The sequence below is a fragment of the Saccopteryx leptura genome, chromosome 2, assembly GCF_036850995.1.
Source record: "Saccopteryx leptura isolate mSacLep1 chromosome 2, mSacLep1_pri_phased_curated, whole genome shotgun sequence".
NCBI classification, from domain to species: Eukaryota; Metazoa; Chordata; class Mammalia; order Chiroptera; family Emballonuridae; genus Saccopteryx; species Saccopteryx leptura.
The window spans coordinates 341146758-341171214 of NC_089504.1; the positions used below are offsets into that span (position 1 = coordinate 341146758).

Below are 24457 nucleotides of genomic sequence, written 5' to 3' on the forward strand. Positions count from 1 at the left end.
AATGAAGCAAGTACTAGTTATTTCTCCTTAGGGCCCAAAGCATTATCAGTATTTATAGTGACATAAAGTAACTATGAAAAAGAAAAAATCTCTTACCAAAAACAAAGGGTAAAATAAAACAAAAAATAATGGGGGGAAAAAGGGTGGTAGTTAACCTTAGGCAGGTTAAGGTATTTAAGTCTGTTTCCTCAACTGTATAAGAGACATAATATCTCTCCTGATGGAAGATTAATTGTAGGGATTAAAAATACCGGTTCGAAACCCTGGGCTTGCCTGGTCAAGGCACATATGGGAGTTGATGCTTCCAGCTCCTCCCCCCTGTCTCTCTCTCCTCTCTCTCTCTCTCTCTCTCTCCTCTCTAAAATGAATAAATAAAAATAAAAATAATCAGTTTATTAAAAAAAAAAAAAAAAAGGTCTGACCTGTGGTGGCGCAGTGGATAAAGCGTCAACTTGGAAACACTGAGGTTGCTGGTTCAAAACCCTGGGCTTGCCTGGTCAAGGCACATATGGGAGTTGATGCTTCCTGCTCCTCCCCCTTCTCTCCCTCTCTCTCTCTTTCTCTCTCTCTCCCCCCTCTCTAAAATGAATAAATAAAAAGATTTATAAAAGTAACAAACATAAAGTGCCTAACCTATAGTAAGTGCTCCATAAATAGCACATTAAAATAAATTACCATTAAATTATGTTACAATTCTAGAACAGCAATAGCCTAGATGTTCAATAGTGATGATTGGCTGGAAAGCCCAATGTTTGTTTCTCTCTGTTCACCCAAAGCTTGAGTTTCCTACCACACAAGGGACTGGGTTGGGTAGAGGCTCTGGCACAGCTGATCACATCACCCACAATAAAGAATCAATCAAACCTCTCTAAAATCAATAAATAAAAGTCCCCTGGCCAGTTGCTCAGTGGTAGAGCACCAACCAGGTGTGTGGAAGTCCCAGGTTTGATTCTCAGTCACAGCACACAGGAGAAGCAACCATTTGCTTCTCCTCCCCTCCCCCCTCTCCTGCAGCCATGGCTCAATTGGTTTCAGTGCATTGGCCCTAGGCACTGAGGATGCCTCAGCCTCAAGTGCTAAAAATAGCTGGGTTGTGAGCATGACCTCAGATGAGCAGAGCATTGGCCCCAGATGGGGGTTGCCAGGTGGATCCTGGTCAGGGTGCATGCAGGAGTGTCTATCTCCTCTCCTCTCACTTTAAATAAATAAATAAATAAATAAATAAATAAATAAATAAATATCTTTATAGAAAGAAAAGCCTGACTTGTGGTGGTGCAATGGCTGAAGCCTCAACCTGTAATGCTAAGGTAACCAGTTCAAAACCCCAGGTTAACCTGGTCAAGGCACATACAAGAAGCAACTACTATGAGTTGATGATTCCCGCTCCTCCCTCCCTTTTTTTCTCTCTCTCTAAAATCAATAAATAAAAATCTTTTTTAAAAAAATCGATCACTGGCCCTGGCTGGGTAGCTCGGATGATTACAGTGTTGTCCAAATACAGCAAGGTTGCAAGTTCAATTCCTTGTCAGGGCACATAAAAGAATCAACCAATGAATGCATAAATAAGTGGAAAAACAAATCAATGTTTCCCTCTCTCTCTTTCTCCCCCTCCTTTCTCTCTATAATCAATCGATGATTTTTAAAAAAAGATAAAAAGGAATCAATTATTATCCAGAGAACTCACCTGAAATTTAAAATCATCTTGGAAGGCTGCTTTCTTTTAAAAATAAGTTAGTCTGAAAAGAAACTTGAATTCCCTCGAAGTATTTAATTAGAAATAGACTCTCAGAATCGCAACTAGAATTTTCCAGTACACCTGCCTGAGGAGTCCCCCTCCGAAGGGGAAGATTTACAATGCTGATGACAACATAATGAGCATCAAACAGGGTACCTGCTGTGTTTGCAAGCAAGCAGCCCAGAGAGTAAACCCTATTCCAGACTGGTCTCTTTTGCTGGGTGTGAGACAATGAAGCATGTTCTCTGTGACACTGAGATTATTTCCAAGCTATTTAGTTGAGAATCAAGAATTCAGAATACCTAAGTCACAGAGAAGACAGGTATATTGTGGAACTTTAGAACCTTAGGCTTAAATGAGATCAACAGCCCTGATGAAGTGGTATGTGGGCTGGACATAAACAAGAGGCATTTTACAAGGCAGGAACCGAGCAGAGGAAAACATTCTCAAAGGCTCTCAACCTACTGGACATTCTCCACTCTCCAAGGCAGTCCTTTGGATGTGGATAATGTGTATTTCCTAGATGAGAATTTCATTTTAGGCCTAATTTTTAGTAGACAGAACAGGGGAAAAAAATGTTGCCAAATAAAATGTTTTACTCTGGTTTTAGACTCAATCAAACCAGACCTTAAATCTTGGTTCTAACACAGTAACTGAATGAGCTTAAGAAGTTGGCTCTCTGAGCTTCAGTATTAACCAGAATGGTCATTACCTACATTTCACAGGTGTAGACAGAGTAGGTGCTTAGTATAAAGAGAGAGTATACCTTTACCAGTCAGGGTATGAGGCAAGTACTAAGCAAGTTACCACACTTTCAATCTTAGAGAAAGAGCAGAAGGCAGTCTTATACCTTCAGTAAATGACAGGTATATCCTAAGGCATGAGACTAATGTTAAACATTTGCCTCTCTCCAAACCAGCTTTAAGAACCTCTATTCACACTGATATGTTAAAGATTTCAAAGACAACAGACCTCAGACTCAGCCTTCTCTCTCCATGTCCCAAGTAATACTTTAATAAAAATGATCAGCCCTGGCCAGAGAGCTCAGTTGGACTGTCATCCAGAAACACCTGGGTTGTGAATTTGATCCCGTCAGGGCACAGAGTCAACCAATGAATGCATAGATAGGTAGAAAAGCAGATCAATGCTTCTCTCTCTCTCTCTTCTCCTTTCTCTACAATAAGTAAAAAAAAATTTTTAGCTCTGGCCGGTTGGCTCAGTGGTAGAGCGTCGGCCTGGTGTGCAGGAGTCCCGAGTTTGATTCCCGGCCAGGGCACACAGGAGAAGCGCCCATTTGCTTCTACACCCCTCCCCCTCTCCTTCCTCTCTGTCTCTCTCTTCCCCTCCCGCAGCTAAGGCTCCATTGGAGCAAAGATGGCCCGGGCGCTGAGGATGGCTCCGTGGCCTCTGCCTCAGGCGCTAGAATGGCTCTGGTTGCAACAGAGCTACACCCAGATGGGCAGAGCATTGCCCCCTGGTGGGCGTGCTGGGTGGATCCCGGTCGGGCGCATGCGGGAGTCTGTCTGACTGCCTCCCCGTTTCCAACTTCAGAAAAATACAAAAAAAAAATTTTTTTTTTTAAATAAAATAAAAAGGATAAAAGCTCTAGACACTTTAGGTGAGAAAGAATCTGTGCTTTTTAATTCAGGTGGCAGACAAGATGAAAATTGGGGGAATTATTCAGACTAAAGGGTCCTGAAGTCCCTTCTCAGAATATCCTAGAAAATGTTATTTATTATTTATTTATGTGTGTATTTATTTTGAGAGAGAGGGAGAAACATCAACTCATTGCTCCACTTAGTTGTGCACTGATTGCTTCTCATATGTGCCTCGACCAGGGATCAAACTGACAACGTCAGGGTCCCAGGCATCCCCAAACTACGGCCCACAGGCCGCATGCAGCCCCCTGAGGCCATTTATCCGGCCCCCCACCACACTTCCGGAAAGGCCACCTCTTTCATTGGTGGTGAGAGGAGTACTGTATGTGGCGGCCCTCCAACGGTCTGAGGGACAGTGAACTGGCCCCCTGTGTAAAAAGTTTGGGGACCCCTGGTAGCCTATGACCCCAGGCTCACACCAGCGACCCCATGCTCACGCCAGCAACCTCAGATTTCAAACCGGCAACCTTGGTGTTCCAGGTCAACACTCTATCCACTGCACTACCACCAGTCAGGCTAAAACATTTTATTTTTAAGGAAAAAGTAAGAACACTACAGAACACCTAACGTCTGCCAAGTGTTGTTATGTTTGTATATATACTGTCTCATTTAATACAATAATCCTGCAAAAATCAGAATTAAAATGTTCATTTTATAAATGAAGAGGGTTGGGTAACTGGACCAGGGTCACAGAGCTAGAGTGATGGGATATAAGTTCAAGTTCTTTAATTATTGTATAGTCCTACAGAAAGAGGGGGTCCTTTTCCACCATCCATACTCTTGACCCTTAGCACTAGGAATTCAAGGGTCTATGCGCTGGGAGAGCAAGGTTAATGGACTGACTGTGGGGGAACACAACAGAAATCACCTAAAGTGGCTAGCAGGGAGGAAATATTTAACACTAGTCTCTACTCCCTTCTAGGGACATCAAAAAGGGGTATCTACCCACCAAGCCAACCTTTGAACACTTGAGGGTCTTGTAAAAGGTACGGTAGACAGAAATACCATCCCCGGGAATCCAGCATTTTAACTTATACATCCAGTAAGTCATCTGCATTTCCTACTTACTACAACTTCAAGGTACTAGTGCTATAGATAGACCCCAACTTTCTAAAGATAAAGCCCTTACTTGATTTGTAAAATGTTTCAGTTTCTATTCTGGCCTAGATTTGTTCCAGCTGAGTAGGGGTTTTTTACTTAATTGTGTCAACTACAACTAATGCTCTATGACCCTCCTTTTAATAACTATTTTGCTGGTAACCATTCAATAACAATTAAAATAAATTCATACAGCTCAGGACTTCCCTCTCCCTGCTTTTAGCTCCAACTACCATGCCATTCTCTCAGTCCCTCAAATGCCACGCTTATTTCGGCTTTCGCAACCTCCCTCAAGCTATTTTCTCTGCCTTCATCACTGCTCCCACCCCCACCCCCAGTTTCTGCATGTGGTATTCATTTCCTCAGGGAAACCTCTGACCCTATCTGTGCTCTCATGGCATCTTGTACACCATAACTTTAATTCATTCAGCTGATTATCTATTTAGCAATACTGTTTGCCAAACCCTCTCCTAGTTGCTGGGGATTCCAAGAGGCACAAAAACAGACAAGGTCTCTGCAATGCATGGTAACTGAGGGGATAAGCATTCAAGTAGTACTGTATTTAACAATTGGTATAATTCTTTATAAAGTGCTCATCTCCCGTGGTTAGGACGTGCAAAGTGAGAGAAAACAAGAGTGAGTCTCAGCCTGATGCTGAGTGCCCAGTGAATGTGATCTACCAGATACATCAGTGCCCAGTGAATGTGATCACCAGGCATTTGTTGAAATATTACTAATGGTAACAGCATTAGAACTTTAGCAGGGGGTGAGGTAGGCAGAAATTCATGCTTCAAAACTCCACGATCAGGATTCCAGTGATCAGCCAATTACGGGGTTTAAACCCTTACAACCACATAAATACCTGTAAGGAAAAGCCTAGGAGTAACGCCTACCTCACCTGCATTGAAGGTAATTTTTAAATGTCTGCTAAGATTACTTGAGAAATAAAAATGGTAACAGACTACCTTCTAAAAGTGGAAGAAAAATATTAAAATTGACAGGTAATACAGCATTGGAAACCGGAAAGGGAGAGCCTCAAAGGTGAACAAGACCGTCACTGCCACCTGACCAGGCAGTGGTGCAGTAGATAGAGCGTCAGCCTGGGATGCTGAGGACGTAGGTTCAAAACTCCAAGGACACTGGCTAGGGCGTGGGTTCATCCGGCTTGAGCATGGGCTCACCAGCTTGAGTGCGGGGCCACCAGCTTGAGCATGGGATCACAGACATGACCCCACTCTCACCAAAAAGAAAAAAATCACTTCCACTTGTTCCTCACATCAAAAAGCACAGAAGGCTTCTGCTGTGATGAGAACTGCAAAGAATACAAATAAAAATTGTGAAGAATACAGATAAAATGCACAAAAAGTAGAGAAATAAGAGAGAAAAGAAATGCTAAAAATCAAAGAGATGGACCTCTACCAGATACACTTGTGTCTAAGCAGAGCTTTGCCTGTTGCTGCTGACCCACACAGCGAGAGCAAAGTGAAAAGAGAAACACAGCAAAGGATGTATAACACAGAACAGCAGAGGGGCTTGGAGCATAAAGCGTTAAAATGACAATATGAAGGAGACAGATTTCACTTGCCACTAGTAATAAATGAGCTCTTTTTCTGAAGTGATAACTGTTGTAAACAACTGAAAAACATACATAATAATCACAAGTTATAAATGTTCTTGGAAACTCCCTGGTTTCAACTAGTCTATGACAAATATCGGCAGAGGGACCTCAGCATCTGCTGTGAGGTTCAGGAAAAAGTAATTCTAACCAATGGAGTTGTGCCAAAATATCACCCTCGGGGTCTGACCAATTAAATGGCTGCTTCTTAGTGTGAAGTTTAGGAGAGATGACAGATTGAACACTGCAGCAGAGAAACCTACACATTTAATTTCAGCCCAGGCATTCTGCTCTAAGGGGTGAGTCAATCAAGGAAAGAAAGCATTCAGAGTAAAATCTCCTAACAGTGCTGAAAACAGAATAACTGGACCTGCAGTTTAATTGCCACAGGATCCTACTTCCATCAAAACTGATGACAAAGCTTATCAAGAGACTCTGGTCCCCCTCCTATTCTCCTGTATAGGACACAGGACTTACCAGATAAGCTTTTCTGGACCTTCTAACTGAAGAAGCCGCTTTCACAGATATTATCACAGTGACTGACTAATGAGTAACCAGGGTAAAACATGTTCACGAAGCCAGGAACTAGGTGAGAGGATTTCTGGCACTCCTATGCTCTAGGAAAAGGCAGCACTTCAAGTTACTGTAACCAAATGCACTGTGGTATAGAGAATGAACAAAGACTCTAAATTCTGGTGGTATTTAAAGCCTACCACATAACAGATGCTCAATAAAAGTTGGCTATACAGGCAGTCCTTGGGTTATGACAATCTCAACATACAACGTTTTGAGTTTACAATGCTCACTTCCACAAAAACTTTAAAAAACTGAAACGTGAGTGTTTTGGCTTATACCCTTAGCGTCATACTTACACACTCAGGCTGAGGACCCCAGGGATGACAGCTTCAGTAAGGTCTACAGAGGTATTATGGATGCCTTGCAATGCTATAGGCAGATTTTGGAAGAGAAGAAGCCATCAACCTTCCAAACTAGCCTGGAACAATTCTTTAAGAAGGTAGAGAGGCCTGCAACAGATGCTGTGCCCTCTACATCAGCTGCTTCTCGAGATGAAACACCTGTAGTACAGGTAGAATCATCTCCAGCATCTCCTGCATGTTCCTTAGGCAATCCTGATTCACCTGACCCAGTATCTCCAGCACCTTCTGCGGGTTCTCCTGCCTCCCCAGCTTTCTCCTCCCAGTAGGTCACTCTCTCCCACCTTGCAATGCGCCTTCCAGTGTGCAAGCCAACCACAGGAATGAAGGTAAGAAATTTTTTTTACACTCATTTTTTGTGATTTTTTTCTATTACAGTACAGTGTACAGTACAGTACAGTATACATGTCTTTTTCCTATTTCTGTGGCTTAGTTATGTTTTTATGTTCTAGATTATTATTTTAGGCCAAGGTGTATTTCGACTTACACCAAAATTTGGGTTAAATCCCTGTCATAGAAATGGAACTATGTCATAATCTGAGGACCTCCCTGTATATTATTTCATGAAAAATCTTTTTTTTTTTTCTTTTTTTTTTAGTTCAGTGAGAGGAGGGGAAGTAGACAGACTCCCACATGTGCCCCGACAGGAATCCACCACCAGGGGGTAATGCTCTGCCCATCTGAGGCATTGCTCTGTTGTTTAGCAACCAAGCTCTTCTCAGCACCTGAGGTGGAGGCCATGGAGCCATCCTCAGTGCCTGGGGCCTACTCACTCCAATGGAGCCATGGCTGCAGGAGAAAAGAGAGAGAGAGAGAGAGAGAGAAGCAAGAGGGGAAGGAGTAAAGAAGCAGATGGGCGCTTCTCCTATGTGCCCTGACCGGGACTCAAACCCAGGACGGACATCCACACACCAGACTGATGCTCCACCACTGAGCCAACCAGCCAGGGCCGAATAATCTTTTTTAAAAGGTTTAAAGTGCCTGATCTGTGGTGGCACAGTAGATAAAGCATTGACCTGGAATGCTGAGGTCGCCAGTTCAAAATCCTGGGATTGCCTGGTCAAGGCACATATGGGAGTTAAAGCTTCCTGCTCCTCCCCCATTCTCTCTCTCCTCTAAAATGAATAAATAAATAAATAATTAATTAATTAAAAGGTTTAAAGTGACATTTATCTGCTCTATCCCCTACCTTTTTGTTAGACAAGCTGATACTTTTAATCAGACTCAATCTAGTTTTGTTTTGTTTTTTAGTTTGAGAGAGAGAGAAGAGGGGAGAGGGAGATAAGCATCAACTCATTATTCCACTTTAGTTGTTCCCATTTTAGAGATGTACTCATTGATTGTTTCTCCTACATGCCTGACTAGGGATCAAACCCAAGACCTCAGAATGCCAGGAGGACGCTTTATCCACTGAGCCATCGACCAAGGTTCAATCTATCTAGTTTTCCAATGATGTTTCAAGAACTAAAAGACTTCAGACCCCTCCCATCAGCTCTTAATTTTCTAATCCCCGAAGATCAGAGGCGGTCAGAAGTGATTTATCCACAATGCAGCCAAAGGCCGTTACATTCCTTCCTAATTCTACCCCACTGCTAAGGAGTTTGTCACTTTCCCCAGAGTCTAGCCAGTTTAAACAGTTTCTTTTAGCTCCTCAACCCCTCTTGTCCACCAAATTAAAAGAACTGAACACATACATCTCTGCCACCCAGTTGGTGCTCCACAACTGCTTGTACTGCATGGAGGTCATAATGGGATTTTGTGATAAATCCAGGGTGAATTCAGACTACCTGTCCCCTCCTCCCACAGACCTTTGGCTTGGTTTGATGTCTGATCTCAATCTGAAAATTATGCTGACTTTCTGAAATGTTTTCCTGCTCCTGTCAGGATATATGATGTCTAGTACCTACCCCAAGAAGCAGAAATGAAGATTTCTAGTTTGCCTCGTATCACAAAGAAAATCTCTGTATTCTCACCATATTTTCCTTGTGAACAGTGCTTAACCTGGTCTTCAGGTTTTACTCTTTGTCTATATACCCCACAACAAAGTGCAAACTAGCTCATCTTTTCCACTCCTTTTTTTCCTGAGAAAAAAGACACCTGTTTGTTTGTTTTTTTTAAAAAAAGGAGACACCTGTGCTGGTATCAGAAAGTATTGCTATTCTCACCAATGTTTAGGTGTGCTACTAACTGATCCTGGAATTATAAAGTGAAAGGATACCCTCTTTGCAATGTGGCAAGGATACAGATTGCACAAACAACAGGACCCAGACCTTTACCTGCCCCATACTCATTAGCTTATTGTTTGAGACCATCAGAATGGACCTGTTCTGAAATAACTCAAGCAGTTATAATAACCCACAAAGACCCCAAGATTACTCCCACAGGTAATCATTCTGTAGCCAATCCAGCCCCCTGATGAACACAATAAAGCAGATTTCACAGTGGGAAACAATGAGGAATGGGAGGGGGGTTCAGAAAATAGGAATTCCTAAGACTGTTTACCAGCTGAATGACCCCCAAGCAAATTACCTATTTAATCTCTTCTCTGGAAACTTGCCTAGGTATAAAACAGTTCAGCAGTTGGCATTAGATCCAGCCTTCAACCCTCAAGGAAAATTTCAATTCAAAGACTAAAATCGGGATAATTTATAAACTACCTAGCTCAAGAACCAAGAAATACTCAAAAGATGAGCTAGAAATCCTGAAATCCAACAAAAGGAACCATAATTTAAAAGGCCGGTGAATTCTATCTATTGTTATTTTTTAAAAATAGCCAAGCACAGCTTGAACCCCACAATTACTAAAAGTAACCAGATCAACAGTCTATTCAGTGGTTTCATTTTATAAAACATATGGATGTAATAATTGTGTAAGCTAGGAAAAATCACCATGTATCAGGAAGAAAGACCTGACCCCTGGAAGAAAGATGTACACCTGTATATAAGCAAGGGCAGGAAAGGACTAGTTGCCTTAGCTACTTTTCAAACCAGAAACTGAGGTGTCTCAGCCACGCTCAAATATTTGAAGTCTCTTTAACCACAGCAGGTTTCAAAACACAGGCACACAGGTTACAGTAAAGACAAGCACATCCTGTTTGCATTTGACTTCCTGTTCTGGGATGTGTCTTTACACTGCTGCTCCCTAGCCACAAATAGGTAGGTAAACTTTTTCTTTTTTTCTTTTTAATGGTTATTTTATTGATTTTAGAGAGAGGAAGGGGACAGAGGAGATCAAACTGGCTACCTCTGAGCTATGGGATGATGCTCTAACCAACCAACCGAACTATCTGGCCAGGGCAGTAGGTAAACTTCCATATCTGCTAATAAGTGGTTCACTGGACAGTATTTCAACAATGAAATACATTATCCTATGAGTCAGGTAAAAGAGTCACCTAAAGACAGTTTCTGGAGTTCCCATCTTCATACTAACATCTGACCTAGAGTAAACAATAAAAATATAAAAAGTGCTGAGATAAGAAAATTAATCCTGAAACAAAACTTAGAATATGAGGGCTGGGGGGAAAAAGAGCAAAATAAATTGGATATGTTTTTATTATTAAATGTTGGCTTCTTTACAAACATAGAAGGAACACATTTCTGTCAGCCAGTCCCCACTGACTGAGCAGATGGCCGAAGCAAACCACCCCAAGTGATCCCACCAGTTCAAAGGGTTCTTCTGCTAAACACAGTCCCCACTCCAACCTGCTACCAACCGGTCTACTTTTCAGCACTGCAAAAGCCTTTTCAGTTTGAGACCTGAAACCTCCATTTCAAGTAAAACTTCAATTGTTTTCAAAGTGCTAGTTGTTTCCCCAGTCACATTCAGCATTAGGAGTAAATGCTAGGCAAGAAATATCCCAGTTTTTATGGTCACTTAGCTCCCTGGGTCTGTTTTCTCATCTGAAAAATAGGAGGGTTGGACTACACTAATCGCTAATGTTTCTTCCAGCTGTAGCAAAAAATTTGGGGATTTAGCACTGTCAACAGGAGCTTCTGAGACTTCCTGGATTACTTCTATGGTCCAACAGGATGACTCTAACAGCCCACATCCCAATGTGAATATATGCATTGATCTACCTCCCAAGTACCCAAGGCTCTTTTGCCCTTTCCCTTGAAATGTGGATCAGAAAGCTTCCCACTTGAAAGCAACAGACTAGCAAACCTTAAGGACTGCTCTTTACACGTGGCCTTTCTATTAAGATCTTAAGGCAATCACACTGGTCATATGATTCCGGGAGAGAACAGAGCCACAAAAGGATGGAGAAAATCTGACCAGAAGCATGTGGCACTCCCACTCAGTGACTGCTAATAGGAAAAGAATGAGGCAAAATCTGGGTAAGGAAGGGAGTGGTGTAGACAAGTTCTGTGACTCGGTACAAGAAAAAGCACAACAAATTTAAAACAAAGGGAAATGGAAAAGAAGGAAGAAAAGCAAAAAGGAGGAAGAAATTGAAACCAATGAAGAGAAACTTAAATCTGAAATTCTATTTATTCATTCCTTCATCCAACAGATATCAAACGCCCACTATGTGCATAGAACTTAACTAGACACAAGAAGAGATGCAAAAGTCAGCCAGAAAGATCCGCACAAGGTTATGGTCTAGAAAGAAAGATAAAGGCATGCACACAATGGAAATATATGGCAGAAAGTGTACTGTGCCGTAAAGGAGATGTAAAAGAATCCTTTACTATGAGACCCAGAGGAGGAAGTGAGTACTCCCAATGAGGGGTCAGACAAGGAGGCTTCACTGAAAGAATGACATTCAAAGCCAAAACAAAAAAAAAAAAACAGAGCCAAGGACAACCAATAGAAAATGAAGGACATACAGGTACAGTGAATAATTGGATTTGATTTGAGAAATAAGTGGGCACAAATAGGAGGGATGGTGATGATAATAACTAGTGATCCAGAGAGCCGTGGTTAAATTGGATAGCTGGATTGGAGCCAGACTGATATTTTTTTTAATTGAGAGGCAGGGAGGCAGAGAGACAGACTCCATCCAGCATGTGACCCGACTTGGATCTACCCAGCAAGCCCCCATCCGGCAATTCTCTGCCCATCTGAGGCCGCTGCTCCATTGCTTGGCAACTAAGCTATTTTTATAGCACCTGAGGTGAGAACCATCCTCAGCACCAGGGGCCAACTTGCTCAGACCACTCAAGCCATGGCTGCAGCAGGGGAAGAAAGAGAGAAACAGAGAAAGAGAGAAAAGGGAAAGGGGTGGAGAAGCAGATGGTAACTTCTGTGTGCCCTGACTGAAAATCAAACCAGTACTTCCACATGCCACACTGATGCTCTACCACGAGCCAACCGGCCAGGGCCAGATTGAATATTTAAAAATCAGACTCAGAATTTGAATTTAAATCCAGTGGAAAAGGAGGCTGGAAACAGGAGGGAAGGAGGGAGGTTAACAAGTTAGGAGCTGGAAGAATCTCATAACCCGTAAAATTAAGATAATAAAATCAACACAAAACTAATGTGTGCAGATAATGTAAAGTCCCTCTAAGGAGATACAATGTATTCCAAACCAAAAATGAGAGGACAAAATGGCTTGGATGATGGTATGAATATATTTAAACAAAGAATGTGACCATATCGACGTGTGGTCAACAACAATACTTAGAAAAATCTAAAAAAAAAAAAAGAAGAAGAAGAGGTCATGTTGACTTGAGAATCACCGGAGGCAGAGACATACTGGAGCTAGGTGACACACCATCTTCTCTGAGTGCAGTAAGGTTCTTTCACAGAGCTTAAATGGGAGCAGGGTACAGTGGCAGGAGTATGAACTCAGAGCCAGAGGGACCTGGTTCCCATCACAGGTCAGCCTCTTTCCAGCTTGGAGACAGCGTTGGTTTCCTCATTTGTAAACTGAGGACAATTGTGCCTACTTTGCAAGAGGAGCACTGGGAGAAGTAAATGTTCTACTATATGCAAAGCACTTTGGTACAATACCTGGAATAGAGTAAGCAATCAATAATCTTAGCTTTTTTGTAACTGTATCCTTCCCCACAAACTATTCTATCATATTATTCCAAGCTTACCAAGCAAGCTTGATATCATTAAATTTCATTTCTCAGATCTCTTGATATTGAAAAGCAATACCCTAGCAAAATCCAGAGTCCTGTTACCAGGAAAGGAATCCTTCACTCTAAAATAATAAATTGGCATTCCTTTCTGAGCACACTCAAGTCTAAATACAATCCTGTCTCCAAAAGACTGATCATTTTCAGGTGCAAAACAAAATTCATTTTGTGACCTGAAAACAAGACCTAGAGCATAGTGACCAAAACCCTCAGGGGTCTTCCTGAGAAGCCAGATGGCACCCACCAGGCCAGCCGTACATAATGCCACCTTCAGCCCGTATGGATAATACTTCTCTACCCTCCACCTCTCTCAGACCCTTCCATCATGTGCTATGGTGAAGCACTTTATCTCCCTCTCTAACCTTTCTAGAGGTCAAAGATCACATTTTATCCATCTCTGAATTCCTTCTCCATATTCCAATATACCTTGCATCAAACAGAACCACAATAAAATTATCTTAAGAATGAATTTAAGCCTGACTTGTGGTGGCGCAGTGGGTAAAAGCGCCGACCTGGAAAGCTGAGGTCGCCGGTACGAAACCCCAGGCTTGCCTGGTCAAGGCACATATGGGAGTTGATGCTTCCTTCTCCTCCCCCTTCTCTCTCTCTCTCTTTCTCTCTCTCTCTCTCTCCCACCCTCTAAAATGAATAAATAAATAAAAATAAAAATTAAAAAAAAGAATGAATTTAAAACACAAATTTTCTTAACACAAATCCATCGCAATCTGCCATTCCTGTATCCTGGGTCCCTTTTTGATTTATTGGAACTCTTATTCCGTTTTTCTTCCCCTTCTCTTTCCTTTCCCGCCCCAACCTCTTCACACTGGAGCTACCAAATATTACAAAAAAGTCAGAGACTTTATTTACTGGGTTCCCAACAAATTTATACAGTGGGACCAAGCCCTCACTGGGCTTAGAAATCTTTTTTTGTTTGTTTGTTTTTTTGGGTTTTTTTGTTTTGTTTTGTTTTGTATTTTTCTGAAACTGGAAATGGGGAGAGACAGACAGACAGACTCCCGCATGCGCCCGACCGGGATCCACCCGGCACGCCCATCAGGGGCAACGCTCTGCCCACCAGGGGGCGATGCTCTGCCCCTCCGGGGTGTCACTCTGCCACGACTAGAGCCACTCTAGCGCCTGGGGCAGAGGCCAAGGAGCCATCCCCAGCGCCTAGGCCATCTTTGCTGCAATGGAGCCTTGGCTGCGGGAGGGGAAGAGAGAGACAGAGAGGAAGGAGGGGGAGGGGGTGGAGAAGCAAATGGGCGCTTCTCCTATGTGCCCTGGCCGGGAATCGAACCCGGGTCCCCCGCATGCCAGGCCGACGCTCTACCGCTGAGCCAACCAGCCAGGGCCTAGAAATCTTTTATTCACCTCTAGTTGATGTTTTCCCATCAACTTTCCAAAGAGCACTGTTGTCATGCAGGGTTTAGGACTTGGGGCCTGGAGTCAGAACTCTGTCTCACTGTGTGACCTTAGACATGATGGTGAACTTACCTGAACTTCATTTTCTGCATCTGTAAAATAAAGTACCTAAATAAGGTAATTAATGCAAACCCTTACTACACAAAGAACTCCAAAAATGGGAACTCTTAGAGTTTTCTCTTTTGTCTAAGTAATCTTCCAACCCCTATCCCTTCTTCCACTTCTTTGTCAGATAACTAGAAACCTCCTCACCCACTTTACCGAAACAACCAAGTTCCACCCACTTGAGGCAAGAGTGGTCCAGTGGAAAGAACACTGGAACAGGGGTCCAGGGGTTGCCTTGCACGAACTGTTTCATCTGTGCCTCGGATTCCTCAACTGCAAAATGGAGATTTTAATATGCTCCTTATAGAATCTCTGTGAGAATTAGATGAAAAAAATTTGAAAAAGCAGTAAGCAGATAAATAGGGAAAAGAATAAGTGGGGCAATAAAGCTTTCAAAGGTGACTGGGTTTCAAATTCCAGTTCTACCACTTAATTGCTTGTGTGACCTTGGGCCAAGTTATATTCTCCAGTCCTCAGTTTCTTGTCGGTAAAATGGGGAAAACAACTTCACAGGGTCTGAAGAGGTTTAAAACAATGTGCAGACTACTCTGCATGTTGATTTCCCATCCTCTCTCTGCCCCTTCTTTTCTCTCCATCTCAAAAACTCTCCTTTATTCACTAGAGCAGTAGAATCCATCATTTTTGACCATCAGTTTAATTCTTTAAAAATTAGCACACTTTTAATATATCTACATATAATAGCAAATTAGACAAGCACTACTATATAATATACTGTGTTCTATCTAAAATATAACACTAAAAAGAAATTTCAAAGAGTAAGAGAAAAATATATTAAAAAAAAATTACTTCTAATATTTCCTTCCTATACCCCAAAGTAAGTTCTTAACTAGCCCCAGATTTTAGAAATTCATTTGGGAGTCACTACACTATTAGGCAAACTGTTAAAAGACAAAGATAAATAAAATAGACTTGTTATAGCTCTTAGTATAGTGACTGGAACACTATATTGTAAATATTGGTCCATCACAGTTTTGAAAAACCTGCGTTCAAACACACCTCTCTGTGCAAGTCTGCACAAAGTGAACTCTCTGCTCTGCCTCCCTTTCTCTTTAATTCCTAACTTCCCCAAGAGAGTAAGTGGTACTCTGCTTCACTTTCACAACACACACTTGTTCATTAACTCTATTACACTCTCCTGAAAGCTTTCTCCAAAGTCACCTATAATATTCTGACAGCTAAATGCGCGGCTTGTTCCTAAGTCCTCAACCTTCCTGACCACCCCTTATCCCAATGACCTATCCGTGTCCTCCCTTCAGTCATTCTCACAGACTCCTTTTTTCCCCTTCAGTTCCCACTGAGAGTGCAGTAGCTTGACCTCCTTTGACTTCAAAAACTAATTCTCCTCCCCTGTCCTTCCCTGGTTCCTCCTTGTCTCTTAAATATCCCCCAGGGCTAGTAAGTAACCTTTCTTCCTTCCCTTCTTTAGTGAATTCTACTGGTTCTACATTTTAAATATATCTTGTAAATATCCCATTCTCATTATATCCACTACCACACCCTGACTTACATGCCACCTTCTTTCCCAAGAACTACAGCAGACACCTCCCTCGTGGTCCCCTCTTTATCACTCCATTTTCTACACAGTAGCCAGGGTAACCTTTTATCTAAAAAACTATACTTTGCTTGTTAATCTGGCTCTTTAAAGCCTTCAATGGTTTCCCACCAAGCTTTACTGTAAAAGCCTAGACTCCTGAAGTGGCCCTGCCTACCTTCCTCCTCTCACCTCCTGCTGCTCTTCTCCCTCTATCTTCACCTCACTCTAAGCCCTTGGCGGTCTTCTTTCAGTTCTTCAAAAATAATAAATTACTTATTTCCTCCTACCCCAGCCTACACACTTGTGGTTCCTTTCCTTCTTGGAACATGCTCCACAGCTCTTTTCACAAAGCTTGTTCCTTATCTGTCAGATTCAGCTCACCCTGCCTTCAATGAAGTTGTCTGTCACATAATAGAAGCCCAAATAAGTATTTGCTGAATGAATCAATTCCTAGTCTTCATTCAAATAACTCCAAATCTAGTATGTGGAATCAATCAATTTCACCTTTCAATTTCAGTACCTCATTTCTAAATACCTGCTAGATAACCTGACCCCAATGAAACATACCAAGTATACTCAGAACCAAACTATTCATCTCTTTCCAATTTCTCCAATATTCTGAAATTATCTGAGCAATATAATCCACACGTTCTGTTTCAGAACCATGATTTTCCCACTCATTTGCTCCATCTGTCCAAAATTCTTTTTTCTTTTTTCAGAGACAGAGAGAGAGAGTCAGAGAGAGAGATAGACAGGGACAGACAGACGGGAAAGGAGAGAGATAAGAAGCATCAATCATTAGTTTTTCGTTGCGACACCTTAGTTGTTCATTGATTGCTTTCTCATATGTGCCTTGACTGCGGGCCTTCAGCAGACCGAGTAACCCCTTGCTCGAGCCAGCAACCTTGGGTCCAAGCTGGTGAGCTTTTGCTCAAACCACATGAGCCCATGCTCAAGCTGGCAACCTCGGGGTCTCAAACCTGGGTCTTCCGCATCCCAGTCCGACGCTCTATCCACTGCGCCATCGCCTGGTCAGGCCTTTCCAAAATTCTAATCATCCTTTAAAACTAAATTAACTAGCTTGTCATTCATTTATGTATTCAATCAACCACTTAGTTTATTCAACAAATACTGAGTACCTTTTACAAGGCGAGCACTATGTTAGATACCAGAAAGGCAAGCACTATGTTAGATACCGAAAAGCAAAGCAGACATATTTTGTCTATATCACAACAGTCAAATATTCATATAAACATTTCATTGTAAACTAAAAATGCTCTGAAGGAAAAAGTGCTAGAAACTATGACAAAAAAATAAGTGAAGCATCAAGAAACACCCCTGGGATGATGTGCTATCTGAAGGTTGATGTAACTTACACTAGGCCGACCAGAAGGGAAAACATGCCAGCAGAAGGTTCAGTCAAGCCCTGGAAGCAGGAGTCCAGCAGGCTTATCTTAAAGCATCTACCATTCTGCCAATATTACACCTATCTGTCTTGTTCCCTACCCCCAACCCCATTGTCATTTTACTGACAGTTACCAAAGAGAAAGGACACACAGTGTCTCTTATGTACCAACACCGTCAGGAGACATCGATTCACAGGTATCCTACCTAAGGAGTACATAGCTATGAAAAGCTTCCCGATGACTCTGATATGCAGCCACGTTCATAAGTCATACGCCCAAACTACCTATTCAATAAACATGTATCAATCATTCTCTCATTAAAAATCTCTAAGGCCAGTGTGGTAAATTGTTTCCAAAATTGGCAACAACAATCCCAACCATACTGCGTGCCCTTCTGCAGTGTGACTTTGACACTCTACCCTCCTCTGTGCCCCCTCCCCTTGGGTGTGAGCTACACTTGTACCAAAAGCATGGGGCAAAAGTGATGATGTACAACTCTCAGGTCTAGCCCTTCAGAGGCACTACAGCTTCCATTATGGCACCTTGGAAGCCAACCATCATGTAAAAGAAGCCCAATCTAGATTAATGAATGATGAGAGGCCAAGAGAGAAATGGGCCACATGGAGAAGAACCAAGCTGTCCCAGCCAACAGCCAGCACTGAGGCCGCAGATATTTGAGTGAAAGCCATGATAAATCCTCCAGTCTAATCAACATCACATAGAGCACAGCAGTATGTCCCCCTTTCCTGAATTACTAACGTATAGAATTATGATCAATAAAATGGTTGTCATTTGAAGCCACAAAAAGTTTTAGGGTATTTGTTGCACAGGAATAGATAACTGAAATGGCCAGAAATTCAACATTCTCTTTTAGCAGTCATTCAAATGTTTTTCAACTTTAAAGATCAATAAACTCTTCCTCATGTTCATTAAAAGTACTCCTCCTTCAATTTAAGCCCATTTCCTTTTAAGTCTTTGAAGTACATGAAGAACAATTAATCGAAATCCCCCTGGCAGAAACTATTCTTGTACTTGAAGATAGTAATCAAGCCATCCCTTAGCTTCTCCTTCTCTAGGCTAAAATCGTTCCTTTAAAAAAAAAAAAACTTATAATGATGACTTATTATTTTTAACTTTTTAATCATCTTTATCCTCTCAAGTATGGAGGGACCAAAATTGAATGTCACATACCCATTTGTGTGTGTGTGTGTGTGTGTGTGTGTGTGTGTGTGTGTGTCAGAGACAGAGAGAGAGGGACAGATAGGGACAGACAGACAGGAAGGGAGAGAGATGAGAAGCATCAATTCTTCACTGTGGCACCTTAGTTATTCATTGATTGCTTTTTCATATGTGCCTTGACTGGGCTGGAGGGTGGGGGGTGAGGATACAGCAGATCTAGTGACCCCTTGCTCAAGCCAGTGACCTTAGGCTTCAAGCCAGCAACCTTTGGGTTCAAGCCAGCGACCATAGGATCATGTCTATGATCCCACACTCAAGCCAGCAACCCCATGCTCAAGCTGGTGAGCCCATGCTTAAGCCAGATGAACCTGCGCTTGAGGCGCAACCTTGGGGCTTCGAACCTGGGTCCTCTGTGTCCCAGTCCAATGCTCTATCCACTGTGCCACTGCCTGGTCAGGCAACACATACCCTTATCTAACAGAGATCATTTCCCAACCCATATGGTTCATCTTTCTATAATCAAATTCCACATAGTCCCAAACACAGCATACTAGCACCCCAAAAGTTGTGAATTACCCTACAATCACTTGCTAGAATTACTCCGAAAACTTTTCTACTTTTTTTTTTTTTTTTTTTTTTTTTTTTACAGAGACAGAGAGAGTCAGAGTGAGGGACAGACAGGGACAGACAGACAGGAATGGAGAGATGAGAAGCATCAATCATTAGATTTTCGTTGCGCATTGCGACACCTTAGTTGTTCATTGATTGCTTTCTCATATGTGCCTTGACCGCGGGCCTTCAGCAGACCGAGTAACTAACCCCTTGCTTGAGCCAGCGACCTTGGGTCCAAGCTGGTGAATTTTTGCTCAAACCAGATGAGCCCACACTCAAGCTGGCGACCTCGGGGTCTTGAACCTGGTTCTTCCACATCCCAGTCCGATGCTCTATTCACTGCGCCACCGCCTGGTCAGGCAACTTTTCTACTCTTAACACTCAGCTTACTCCATTTTGTGATGACCTCCGTTCAACTCATCAGCTTAGTTTGACACTCTACTTTTGTAGTGGGTTTTAACAAATTCTAGACATTTGAAACAATAGAAAAGCTATATTTGGCCCTGGCCGGTTGGCTCAGTGGTAGAGCGTCGGCCTGGCGTGTAGAGGTCCCGGGTTCGATTCCCGGCCAGGGCACACAGGAGAAGCGCCCATCTGCTTCTCCACCCTCCCCCTCTCCTTCCTCTCTGTCTCTCTCTTCCCCTCCCACAGCCGAGGCTCCATTGGAGCAAAGATGGCCCGGGCGCTAGGGATGGCTCCTTGGCCACTGCCCCAGGCGCTGGAGTGGCTCTGGTCGCGACAGAGCAACGCCCCGGAGGGGCAGAGCATCGCCCCCTGGTGGGCAGAGCGTCGCCCCCTGGTGGGCGTGCTGGGTGGATCCCGGTCGGGCGCATGTGGGAGTCTGTCTGACTGTCTCTCCCCGTTTCCAGCTTCAGAAAAATATGAAAAAAAAAAAAAAGAAAAGAAAGAAAAGCTATATTTAACTACAAAAAGACAAACAAGTTAGTTAATGCAATGTAAAACACATTTTCTTTCTGAGTCTTAACCAGAATGTATGCTTCAGCATCAGAAGCAGCTTTACAATCACCAGCAGAGTAAGGATAATAAAGCCTACCCAACACAGGGTATTATAGGTATCAAATAAAGTGATACAAAGGAATAATTTTGTAAAGTACTATAAAAATGTTAGGTGACACTATGGAACTCAGTTTGAGCAAGCCCTGTAAATATTCAAACTAACTGTGAATGGTTACCTGACGATTTCAGGTGACACATACCGAATAGGCACCAGAGGTTCAAGGTCAACAAACAGGAACTAAAAACATGTCATCTTACAAGAGGACTTATAAACTTTCTAATACTGCCAAGAGTAAAAGACATTTGGACTAGCGGTCTGACCCTGGAGAGCCATTTCAGCCACTGGCTGAGGGAGCTAGGTCAGGGACCAGATTCAGATTCAGTCAGGGAACTCAACAGACAAGTGGAAGCGGCACACAGTGCTGCGGAAGTCTAAATAAGAAAGAATAACTCTACATGAGAAAGGCAGAAAAAGTGTAACCTATGAACTAAGTCTGTTGGAGTAGATACTTAGCCAGTCAGAGAAGGGGAGGCCACTAGGAAAAGGCACAGAGTCCTAAAAGAACATTGTATAACCAGGAACTGGAAAACTGAGAAGTTCAATGAGGTTAGAGTTAGAAGAGAAATGGCGGGGAAAGGGAAAAAGAGGTAAGATAGGTAATGTAATATTAACAGGTAGGATAGGGTGAAATTGTGAAGGACTTTACTTATCAAAGCTAAGCAGGAAATAAGGAACCAATGCCACTCTGAAAACCTGAGAATGAAAAGATTAGATTGGGCCTTTAGGAAGATAACTTTGGCAACAATATGAAGATGGCGCAGAGAAAGACCTTTGGAGTGGCAAAAGCCCTGTCAAGACTTGATAAGGTCGAGGCAAAGCGGGAAAACTCTTTAGTTTGTAAGACCTGGGGAAGTGGTATTATTTATAACCTCAGAACTGTCTTCCTTCCTCTCTCTCTAAAATCAATTAAAAAAAAAACTTAAAAAAAAAAGAGCTCTGGCCGGATGACTCAGTTGGTTAGAGCATTGTCCTGATGCGTAGAGGTTGTTGGTCTGATCCCCAGTCAGGGCACACCCCTCCCTCCCTCCCTCCCTCCCTCCCTCCCTCTCTCTCTCTCTCTCTCCCTCTCTCTCTCTTTCTGTCTCCCTTCCTCTCTCTCTAAAATCAATTTTTAAAAACCAAAAGAACTTATAACTTCTGAAAAGCTGAGGTCCTGCCTAAAAGAATACACACACAGAATTTTATGCCATTGGGCTCGTTAAACAAAATGTCCAGAGTTTGAGGCAATACAGTCAGAATGAAGAAACACATTAGAGAGTACTCCAATATATTGAATAGTAGTAACCAAAAGGGTTTAGTAACCATAGATTTAGCATGTTTAGAGGATGTGAGGCATAAAAAGAGTAAACAGGAAGACTGGTGGATATAATTAACAGAGTTCAAACATACAGCAATATAAGCAGATAACAAATACTGAGTAGAGGAGATAATGAGCTGTTATGCATGTGTTGAATTAAAGATGCCTTTTGAACGTCTTGGTAGGTTTATAGTTAGACAACGTTTGTCAAATTTTTGAAACTGGAAACAAGGATCTGAAGTTTGAGAGAAACAGCTGGGCTGGTAAGAAATACTGAGTTATAGCTGAATTTATGGGTATATTAGAGATCCTTAGAGGAAGTGTGCGGGGGAAGAATGAAAACATACCCAAGGCAAAGCCGTGAATCATCACAATAATTATAGGATAATCAAAGAGAATGAGCCCTGGCCAGGTATCTCAATTCATTAGAGCATCATGCTAATATGCCAAGGTTGTGGGTTCCACCCCCAGTCAGGACACATGCAAGAATCAACCAACCAATGAATGAATAAATAAGTGGAACAACAAATTGATGTGTCTGTCAGTCTCTCTCTTTCTCTCTCTCTTCTCTCTCTCTCTCTCTCTCTTTCTCCCCTTTCCTCTCTCTCTGGGATCAATAAATAATAATAATAATAATAATAAATTTAATTTAAAAAGAGAGAATGAGAATAAATAATAGGATGGCCTCAAAGTCAAATGAAGGGGCTTGCTGGGAAAAAAGATCAGTTCAATAGTGCCAAGTGCAAGGCAGAGTAAGTCAACTGAAGGTTAAAACCAGGACACTGGGTTTGGTAATTAGGAGTTTACTGGTGATCTTCAGGAAAACATGAGAAGGATGAAAATGGGGGCGGAGCCAAAGCAAAGGGTTGCTTATCAGAGCTATGGAAGTAGAATATGGGCTCTTCCTCATCCTATCCTTATTGAGAACCTTCTATGTACCAACCTCCATGGATATAATCCTAACTAAAACCCTGATTCTCAATATACAATATGACTGGAGTAAACAAAGGCTTCTGCTGAGGACCCACCCAGTCTTGGTGAGTAAGAAGAGACTTCAGAGAAGAAGTAAATTCTAGACTGAAGCCAAGTCACTAGGGTTAAGTTGGGGCAGCATGTTTCATAGAAGGCTTATTTGTACAAAGACTTGAGGTAAAAGAGAACACGGATATTTGGATTTGTAAAGAACAGAAGCGAACTTTGAAGGGGACAATCACCTAGTGTTGAGGCTAAAGATTAAAAAAGTTGACAGGTGAAGAGGAGGGAGTTAGGGCAGTAGTAGCCTCAACAGAATTAGGCATTAGGAGAGGTTCTTCATAATAGCTCAGAAAGCAATATGGAAACTCACTGGTAGACAGTGAGCGTTCTCTAAAATTTAACATTCGTGATTGCTAGATAGATAAATATGTTTGTCTTTCTTACTTTAACAATAGTCTAGTTTGACTACACTATTTTTCACAAGACAAAAAACGAGCAAAGATGAGTAAGCTATAAATTGGACTTCTCTATGGTTTATATAATAAATGGCCTAATTAGGTCTAAAACCACACATCCAGATGCCAAATGAAATGAAACCTTCCCCCTTAAGTACCAAAGAATTGAAGGATTAGCTTTAAGATACCCAAAGATAAGGCAGTGACTCACTTCTGAAGACTAAGGATTTTCCCCTGCAGCTCAGTCTAGCTAATGACACTAAGAGAAACAGTCTGAGGTTACCTGATTTTGCCTGTTTCAAAACATTGCCAGGGCAGAAAGCAAGCAGCCTCCAGTTCCTGCCGCTGAGGTCCTTGGAGCCATATTCAGATGAGGTCATCTCAGGAACCAACAGCAGTGGCTTTCAGGCAAAGTGAATGGTGCCGCCTGGGGACATATCTTTGGTAAGGAAGATTGCAACAGAGCAGGCAGTTTACCCAGGGCACTGCTGACTCATGCTAGGCAAACTCACATTTCCCAAACAACGCAGCCTGAGCCAACTGTGATCAACTGCAACCTAGAAAAGAAGAGGTGACCACTGATTTTTCTTTAATCGAGTGCTGATTACTGGGGACAGGTAAACCTTAATTATTCCCCCTAATGCTGGTCACTCAGGGGTCTCTGGAGTCTTTACCCAGAAAGCTCCAGTGGTCATGTTCTGAAATTTCATCTGGGATCAGCTGGGGCTCAGGACAGCAAGATTACCGAAGATAACAGGTTCACAGCACTAAAGATTTCCCCCCCAGCCCGACCTGTGGTGGCGCAGTGGATAAAGTATCAACCTGGAAACGCTAAGGTTGCCGGTTCAAAACCCTGGGCTTGCCTGGTCAGGGCACATACAGGAGTTGATGCTTTCAGCTCCTCCCCCCCTTCTCTCTCTCTCTCTCTCTCCCTCCCCTCTCTATAATGAATAAATAAAATCTTAAAAAAAAAATTTCCCCCCCAGAGGCTGAAAAAGAAATCACTTTGCATTTACAAATTAGAACACCTGGCTCAGAGGACAAGGGGAACTTGCTCAGTCATTGAAGGCTGCTTAAATCACTTGGGTGAATTTTTGTCAGCTCTAACCAGAGTCACTGTTCCTTCTCTAACCTCTCTATCTCCTTAGACAACTCAAGTTCTCTAATTAAGACAGAAATACTGGAGTTTTTTGTTTCATCAGCTGTCTCATTCTCTCTTACTAAAGCTAAATTATCCACTATTATCCCT

General features: G+C 42.4%; 1 protein-coding gene across 16 annotated transcripts in view; it reads right to left on the minus strand.

Moving 5' to 3' along the window:
* RFFL (ring finger and FYVE like domain containing E3 ubiquitin protein ligase) overlaps window positions 1-24457 on the minus strand; it is an 88898-nt gene that overhangs the window by 36581 nt on the left and 27860 nt on the right. For 8 of the 16 annotated variants that reach the window (XM_066363845.1, XM_066363850.1, XM_066363848.1 and 5 more), the window contains one exon: window positions 23492-23635. The exons of 7 other annotated variants lie outside the window; for them this stretch is intronic. In XM_066363845.1, the coding sequence (XP_066219942.1) occupies window positions 23492-23588 (97 nt within the window). In that variant the 5' untranslated portion in view covers window positions 23589-23635. Of the gene's footprint in view, window positions 1-23491; window positions 23636-23720; window positions 23737-24457 lie in introns of those variants that run through there. One more of the 16 variants, XM_066363847.1, reaches the window with a different exon arrangement.